Genomic DNA, 9,217 nt, shown 5'->3' with positions numbered 1-9,217 from the left:
TGAATCATTTTCTGAATATTCATTACTCGCTTGAGTCCTACTTACCGATGTACTTGTGTAGAGTATGTTGTCGGCGTGGTGCGTTTGTATTTTATTTCACTTACTATTATAGTGTTGTTGCTTTGCTACATTTCCGCGGGAAGTATTTACCGTACTGTATGGTATGGTAGCTTGTTGCTTTGTTTCCCGTGTTTACAAAGGGCGAAAACGGTGTTTGTTAGTCGAGCTTATTTCGTCACGTGTGGACTTACTCATGCGTATTCCGTCATATATGAAAATAATTTCTCATGTGTGATCTCATTGAGATGTTCGGTCCTGGTAACGTCACTTGGGGAAGTTCGGTCCTGGTAACGTCACTTGGGGAAGTTCAGTCCTGGTGACGTCACCTCTTGTAGTGCGGTCCTGTAACTGATTGTATGTACAGTGTTGTTTCCTACTACATCTTTGTTCTAGGACGCTTATTGTTTTCTTGATCGCTTTTGTTACACGCTTCTATGACCATGTGTGACCCGTTCACCTCCAATGTACCTGTAGAGTATCCTGTTTATTGGGTACTTTACTTGTGCTGCGATTGTTTGTCTTGATCTCACTACTTGGTTCGTATGCATCTTGTTCCAATGCTTGATAATTCATGATCACTCAACACGTCTTAATAGTATGTCTTTAACCGATATTTGATGGCTTTGCGCCTCTCTAACTATTGCTGCTTGCGTTGTATGTGTGATGTGTGCTATCACTGTTGAGCTCGATGATTGTCTCGTTCGTAGACTAAGTCTTGTGTGTATATAATGATTGTATATACTATGTTCCGGTGCTTTGTGGAATATATTGATTATATATAGCTTGTGGGATTCAGTTTATGTGTGACATGTGAATCTTGTACATCAATCTGTCTGATCTTCTTAGTATTGATTATACTTGATCCGATTGTGTGTGTATGGTTATGTTTGTACACTTACGATATATTCTTGTGTAGTTTAGATCTGTGTGGATGTCCAATTTATAGTTCCCATTCATATGTGCACGCCTAATGTGTCTGTGTGTTGAATGTCCAGGTGTCTAGCCTGCGTCAGAATTGGTTTCTTGTGTGTCACACTTGTCTGTCAAACTTGTTTGTCCGTCAGAATTGTGTGTATATATCCACTACCTATTTATCATGTGTACTTATGATGGCTGGTAATCGTTGTGGTGATATTACCTATTTCTGGTGGTTCTTGCTAACTGCATACACAAGTATTATTGTGATGTGTTTCGTTATGCTGTGTATTTCTCACATTCCTCTAGTAGGTGTTTCTATATTGTGGTCTGTCTGTGTACGCTGTAATACCCTTGTAGATTTCAAGATCCCAAAATGATTTATTGAATTTCTTATGGCTAATCTCTCTGCCCTTTGTAAATACCGAAAGCCCCAATGAATGTACTGGTTTCTTTGGCTCTCTTTTTGTATTAGGTCGGGTGTCTTAGAGATATTGCTTATATATTTAGCTTCACCAGAATCTTTAGTCTTTGCCTTAGCCAAGGTTAACTTGATGATAGTTCACTTTGACTTTTTATCACCGTTAACAGTACCCATAGTCGATGCATGGATAGGTGTTGTAGAGCTACTTTGGCGTTGGCGAGATTATTGGCTGCTATGTTTGGCGAGGACTTTCCATTTTCAACCCGGTGGCTTTAGCCTGAGCTTTTTCAGCTTTTTATGTCGCTAACGGTGCTCTTTGATCCTTGCGGATATTTTCTGTTTTATCTTCTGCTATGCAACAGAAGTAACTGGATATATTGATGGGTTGTCATCCCCAGAAACTTTGCCCTATGATATAGCTTCCAAGAAATGGCCACGACTATGAGGTCTAAAAGCCGCAAATAATGGATCGTCAAAAGAATTACTCCTACCCAATCAGAACTGGACTAAGTTGACGATATGCGTCATCATGGCGCTATTATTTCGAGTGAGAAAATAGTTCACTTTTAGTATATGTCCTTTCGAAATTGTTTTTTTATCATATACGGTTTCAATTTGTCGAGTGGGCGAACTGGATGCCTTTTCCGCTTATCCTAACGCTGCAGCATTCAACTCGTCACCACCGAGTGTTGCCCTTCAACTTTCTCATATCAGAACTCTGAGCTCTTGTCAGTGCCTGGGTAATCACCACCTGATTTGGTGTGATTGCCCTCTGATTTCTTATTATCCGTATCGCTCATCCGTTGTACTAGTAATGTAATATGTGTATAAGGAATAAATATTGAGTTGAGTGTACTGTGCGAGGTTCTGACACGTTTCGAGTCAAGACCTGGCAATTCATTAGGTTCTAGCTACGGCTGTATACGGCTATTCCTATGGACAGTAGTACAATAACCTTTTAAGTTTTACCTAACTATGTTTAAATTGTAAGGAAGGTGCATCCTTGATTTAGATTTCAAACTTAAACAAATTAAGTTATTTTCTTCGCTCGAGTCCTAACCGCCAATGTAATACCTCAAAGCGAACATTCTCTGAAAAATCAGCTTTGTCTACTCACGTGTGGCTGTGGTAGAATTGAAGCAGTCAGCATGAGGAAGGTATATTGAATCATTGAATCTCATTCTTGTTTGATGTATTGGGAAAACTGTAGCGTAAGTACTATTCTCAAAGCATGTATTTGACACAAGATTCTGACAACTACTACAAGTCATGAGAAAGTGTCAATCCTCTGTAAAATATTTATATTTCCAAACATGTCAAAATAATTATAATGGATGCTTGTCAATTTAATCTCGTCGATACTCAATTGACAGTGCTCAAGTCGGGCGTTCATAAGTTTGATTTGTCCTTCAATATTGAGATTTTATGCTTTCCCCGAACATAATACAACACCCTTTCTCATACGGGCTGTCGAACAAATTAGACAAAAGTGTTTCAGTTATCGAAGAGAGTACTTCGGTGCACACTTTTATCAAGCGATAAGTCTATCGAACAACTTATACACTCGCTAATAATTTATCACCACATAACTAAACAACTATCGAAATATGTTTGCAAGTCCATATACCATAAAAAATATGCAAGGAATTCGCTTGTAGCCTTCAAAAGCCTTCAAGGAACTCACTGGAATAATATAGCGCTGTACTGTACAATCTTTCCTTTACATTTATTTTTACACACCATGCCGGAGGAGCGGTTGCCTTGAGAAAAATGATTGAACGACCTCAATAAAGGTGGGCTACGCGGCAAGAAAGATATAGCTTGTATTATGAAAACGAACACCACGAAGCGCTCAGTTGAGATCGTGTCTCCACTGGTCTCTTTAAAAGTGCAGTTTCTCAGATTAATGTCATCTCTGAAACAGTAAGGATATATAGTAGACTCTGAGAAATGACAACTTCAGACGATATCGTGACTAGTAAATGACGCCCCGGGTGATGATAGGTTATGAAAAGAAGATTGGACTCAGACCTGACAAGCCACAATAGCACTAAATTTAAATAACAATAAGCATGTAATAGGAATTCACTTAGGTTTGATTTTGTCAGCGTAGATGGACTCCTAGTTTATTATAACCCGTCGAATCGAAATCTTCCACTTTAGAACACTTACTCATATTATTGCACTGTCTAAAACGTGACAAGGCTTTGTCTGAGCTTCGTCTCCTATTAATAACCCAACAGAATTCTAACACTTGTACAATTATCGCTGGCAGGATAAAAAGCAAAATATCACTTAGATGAATGAATTCGTAAAATGCAACAGGACACTATATTAAAACATCACAGAAACCCATAAAACCACAGGCCAGCTTTCGATGCTTTCAAATGTGGATGACGCGCCGCGATGGAGAATATCTGGAAACTTGCGATCGTGCGCAGACACGATAATGTAAACGTACGCGTAACCGTGCTGCGAGATTTTTATTCGCGGTACACAGCATGGTTCACTCGCAGTAGAATTGGACGAGCGGTATAAGGGGGCACATAGCATCATCGAAATGGAACCTGAGTCTATCGATCTGTTTCTTCCCAATACACGGTATAAATTTTCATACGCTCAATGGTATATTTCAAGCTCATGCAGCATATCACTTTAAAATCAGTACAACACACTCATAGTTTTGTACAAGTATCGATAAACACGTTTAATTTTATCGAATGGAAGATGTATGTGAAGATGTCTGTGAACAAGGGCTATAAACTTACATAAGGATGAAAGTGGTGAAATCATAACGAAATCGAACAGAAAATAAGAAATACTCTCGAGGAATAAGGCGCGATTCTTACGATGGCATGCCAAAGATCTGACTAAGTGATGACGCATGGACCATCGCACTCAAATTCTAAAAAAGTGAAGTCACGTCAAATAAACAGAGTATAGCAAGCGTGAGCGTTTTATCTGAGGTCAATATTAATTTTATCGGGAGGAAAATCATAGGGTAGAAAAACAAGCTCTATGCGAAATCAAGCTCATCAAAAGCAGTTGAACGACACAACGTTTCGTGCACTCATACAAAGATGCAATTAATAGGCACTGTAAATACTTCAAATCAAAGAAAACCCTGATGATCGCTGTGCATCCTGTAACTCCTGCGATTGTGCTGGCATAAATGATAGCGGCTGCGGCTGTGAAAACTGTTGCGCTAATTGCCCGTATTCTGATTGTTGGCCCTGATGTTGCTGTATTGGAGCATACGTATGCTGCTCTGATATATGTATGGATCGCTGAGGAATTTGCTGTGTTTGAAGTGGTTGTGGCAATGTCTGTAGTGGTTGTGGCAATGTCTGCTGTCCAGCAATCGGTGGTACCTGATTTACTATGGGTATCGCGTACTGTTGAGATATGCTTCCCAAAATATGCTGTTGATTCTGCTGTTGCGCCTATAAAATAAGATAAGAAAATTTGGAAGATACGCAATTGATAAACTCGACTGAGTGGATTGACGACAGATGTAAACAGTAAAATCCACAACATTGTAATCATGGCAGAGAATAAAGGGACTCAATTTATTGACAGGCAACAAACGACAAACTGAATAACCACAGCGTCAAAATTCACACGCACGCCTGTTTGCTAGCAGTTAGGATATAAAACCACAAAAACAACCTCCTTCTCACACTCATATTCAGCACAAACTCGCACTTAAAATTTAACATACCCGTTGTAGTACATCGTTTTGGGCCATTGCCACTGCGAAAATATTTTGATCGTATTTTACGGGTTGGGGTACTGGCGTCGGCGGCAATATCTGTGAGGGCCGAGGTGGTGCACTGCCAGGTTTGCTACTAGCCGGTCTTGCAGGTGGGCCGTAGGTGACGTGTGATTGTCGCTGATAATGTGATGCCAATTCATTACTGTGGGATTTCGAGATACTGGATTCAGAGTTTGGCGAGTACCTATGAGTAATTGATGCGTAAGCCTGAGATTGTGGTTGTGAGTAAGGTTGCTGTGGTCTTTGTGTCGGTTGCTGTTGATGTTGCTGTTGCGGATGTTGTTGTTGCGGATTACGATGTTGTTCTTGTTGCTGGTGGTATTGTGCAACGTGTGGCTGTTGCTGCTGATTTAGATGGTATTGTTGTGGATGCAGCTGTTGTTGCTGATACGAGGTCAAGGGGGAGCCCAGAGACACTCGTATATTCATCGGAGCCTGTGGCTGTGCATGTACCTCGTGTTGTGACTGCTCACTTAAGTGAAGTGGGTGGTTCGATGCGTCGAAATACTGCCCATCTTGTGGCTGCTGCGACTGCGCTTGATTTAGTTGTGGCTGCGGTGCGGTATACCCGGAAATATGTGATGATACTTGCCCAGAGTGTGGAGCAAGCTCGGATGATACAAACTGCGTCTGAGATTGATTGCCTACAGGCTGTTGCATCTGAGGCGTTGAACTTGCGCTTTGCGAACCGGTCTTCATGTCGCACACAACTGTCTGAGACGTGCTGGCTTGCTGCACAGGCGGTGGAGACAGCGGCTCTGACGAACGCACAACATTCATCGTCGTCGTGGCTGTCATACTGGTAGCCACCGTTCCGCTTCCAAATACAGCGTCTAGCTCGGCAGATGATATCTTTGGGATATGGGGTGATGGTGTCTGGACTTCGATCTCTTCTTCGGTCGTAAGTGCTTCAGCAGCGGCAATCCAATTCTCGAATGGATTGGTGGGCAACGGCGAGGTGCGTGCGGGCAAATTTGACTGGACAGAAAAAAGGCGACCGAAATTTAACAAAAAATACAACGAACAATTCAAACACATCAAAACGTGGTCGATGCATGTTGATATAATACGTAAAGTACATTTAAGGTATGATAGGTTTTGTACAATAAAAACTACTCCTAGAAAGAATTTGATATAGACTTCCAAAGCGTGAAAAATCATCTTACACAAATGCAAACGACAGATGGAGAAGGAATGTGAAATTGTCTAATAGGTTGGTTGATGACAGTTACGAAATAGCAAATCTGCAATTGTGTGGGCTCTGCATCGAAACAACAAGGTATTTACAATAAAATATTGGTTAAATATATGTGAATATGTCCAGGGTCGAGAGAGGTTGCACACAAGAGAAGCCTAATAAATGCAATAATGAGTGAAAGCACTTGGGGTGGCACATATCACGTGATGAGATGCGACGTGCGCTCGATTGATCAATTGTGCCCCATAAACTATTTAAACGCTGATATATGCCCATGTTTATAGGCGACCGTCAGAAAAGCGATGGAAAACGACGTGTTTATATATATCACGTTCGAATGTACCAGACGGACAAAATCAGCTGACTAATTCCACACAATGAGTAGTTTATGTATCAGCTCGACACAAACAAACATTGTACGATATTGCTAACCTGTTGCAGCATGGGAACCTGCGTTTGTATGGATGTGGAACCAAGCGAGACAGTGCTATCCTCCGCTTTGAGTTGCAACGGATGAACCTGTTCTGGCTGCAGAATTTGCGCATTCACCGGTCGCAATTCAGGAAAAATACTAGGCGGCTGACCCTGAGCTTGTAATGCTTGAGTTTGCTGTTGTTGACTGTAGGTAGGCTGCTGCACAACTTGATCTGATTGTTGCTGCTTCGCTTGCTGCGAATGGCGAGAGAGCTCCATGCGAGGCCGATGATTGAACCGTGGATTGGCTGTCGGTGAATGCGACTGTGCTTCCGATTGTGATACCGTAGGCGATTCTGGCTTAGTATGCGAGCCTGCGGTCGGTGTTGGTGGCGGTCGGTGTAAATTACCATAAAGAGACAGAAACTGGACGTCATCATCTGGTAGCGGTGGCGCATTGGCCGACTTTATCTGTGGATCGCCCGTAACAAACGATGGTACATTTGCAAATGCCTGTATGTAGGTACCAGAAGAAGCCTCCGTCGTTTGCGTCTGGGGGAGCCATGTAGAGCCTTCGTAAGTTTGATTTTGATGCGGAGGTTGCGGGTGTTGCGGGATCTGTTGATTGTAAGGAGTGTTCGATCGTGTGTGATACAGCTGTTGAGATTGTTGAGATTGTTGATATTGTTGAGGCGGAAGCATTTGATTTGGCGGGGGTACGAACGACTCCTGCGCGTTCAAAGCAAATTTCGCAATGCAGTTGGTATCATACAAAACAGTCGAAGTCTTAAAAAATATATTTATCGAGCGATCTGGTGTATGCAATACAAAATCGGTAAGGTATTCATCACAAATAAATGTAGACATAGTCGGATACGTTTCGAAAAATGCTAAAGTCACATCCACGGCATCATGCCCGCGTAACACTCTTGATGATCCCTAACATGTTCATTGAAAGTAAATCAACGTGAAATAAAAAATTGAGTAAATCATATAAATGTTCGGCCAAGCGAGGCTATGCACCTATGTGTCATAAAATCTATAGCACTACCGGCAAATGATTTGTACTCAGCTCACCTGCTCCTTCTGACGAGTTCGTGCTTGGTATGGGTCAACAGACACAGCTGCCCCTAACTGTTGGAAGTATTGTGCCTGTGTGAGTTGGGCAGGGGTAGGGACAGGACTCTGCGAATATGACATTCCCATGGGTGGCTGCTGAGGCTGCAACACAGTATACGTAAATCAATTAAAAATAGTAACCTCAGGCAACGCGTGCCAACGTATTGTGAGGAACGGAGACGTATACTATGTGCCAGTATGGCACAAAAGTAATATCAACAAGAATTGAAAGACGAATGTTTTGGCTGACGTAGGGCGGAGGACGGCATTGGCATACCAACCCGTGGCCAACGTGAGTCATAAGGACGTGAGTTCTCCCGACTGAATTCACCTCCATAGCAAAACACCTCGGAACTTGAAAGCATCCATGAGATACCGATCTAGAGTTCAAGCAAACAAAATAGCTAGTATGGGCTAGTATGGGCGATAGGGTGTCAGGCAAATTTCTTTAACCTTCTGTAAGATACACGAGTACTTTTCACGCCAAACTTGTGCATCAAACAGCTCTTCCATTGCACACACTGCATGATACAAATTGAAAGTTAGACAATGCCATACTCTTGACAGAGTATATTTTCCGGATGGTTCAAATCAAGTACTACCACAAACTAACACACAACGAACACAATACGCCCATTTCAATCGCGAGCTACAGCATGGATTACAAGAATCACACGAATTACCCGTACAATAGTGGTAATTGGGACGGGATGTCCCTCCGACTGTGAATTACTGCTTAATTGGTGACATAAAGGTCTTGGATATTGCATCTCTTCGCCGGGTGAGTTTGCCGATGAGTACAATTCTGTTGGCATAATGGCAGGATATGGTCCTGTAACCGAGTCCAGATCAGCCAAGCTAGCATTTGACCCAGGCTTAGGTGCGCGCGGGGGTGGCGGTGGAGGAACTGCCCGTATGTTAAATCGATGAAGCGGTTTGTATTTATAAACTTTTAATAATCAAACTTGTAAGAAATACTGTACATTAAATGTGCGTCTTAAAAAACATATCTGTGTACAAATGGAACATTAGATACAGCAAACTTATACCAGGCCGACTCATATGCTTACCATTTCCAATAACATTATTTATATATATATATATATATATATATATATATATATATATATATATATATATATATATATATATATATATATATATATATATATATATATATATATATATATATATATATATATATATATATATATACTATATATATATATAATATATAACTAATATAACTAATAATAACTAATAACTATAACTAACTAACTAACTAAACTAATAACCTAATAACTAACTTAAT

At 41.1% G+C, this 9,217-nt stretch overlaps 1 protein-coding gene across 1 annotated transcript in view; it reads right to left on the bottom strand.

Moving 5' to 3' along the window:
* Window positions 1-4,506: 4,506 nt before the first annotated feature.
* SARC_07411 (hypothetical protein) overlaps window positions 4,507-9,217 on the bottom strand; it is a gene marked incomplete at its 3' end in the record, with an annotated part of 12,658 nt that continues 7,947 nt past the window's right edge. Inside the window, exons 11-15 of the mRNA XM_014298651.1 lie at window positions 8,589-8,812; window positions 7,864-8,007; window positions 6,805-7,515; window positions 5,121-6,152; window positions 4,507-4,842 (exon numbers count right to left, since the gene is read on the bottom strand). Coding sequence (XP_014154126.1) covers window positions 4,507-4,842; window positions 5,121-6,152; window positions 6,805-7,515; window positions 7,864-8,007; window positions 8,589-8,812 — 2,447 coding nt within the window. The remainder of the gene's footprint in view (window positions 4,843-5,120; window positions 6,153-6,804; window positions 7,516-7,863; window positions 8,008-8,588; window positions 8,813-9,217) is intronic.

This window comes from Sphaeroforma arctica (assembly GCF_001186125.1).
Source record: "Sphaeroforma arctica JP610 unplaced genomic scaffold supercont1.586, whole genome shotgun sequence".
NCBI lineage: Eukaryota > Ichthyosporea > Ichthyophonida > Sphaeroforma > Sphaeroforma arctica.
Note: the sequence above shows the minus strand (reverse complement) of the source record. Positions and strands in the feature narration are given on the sequence as shown.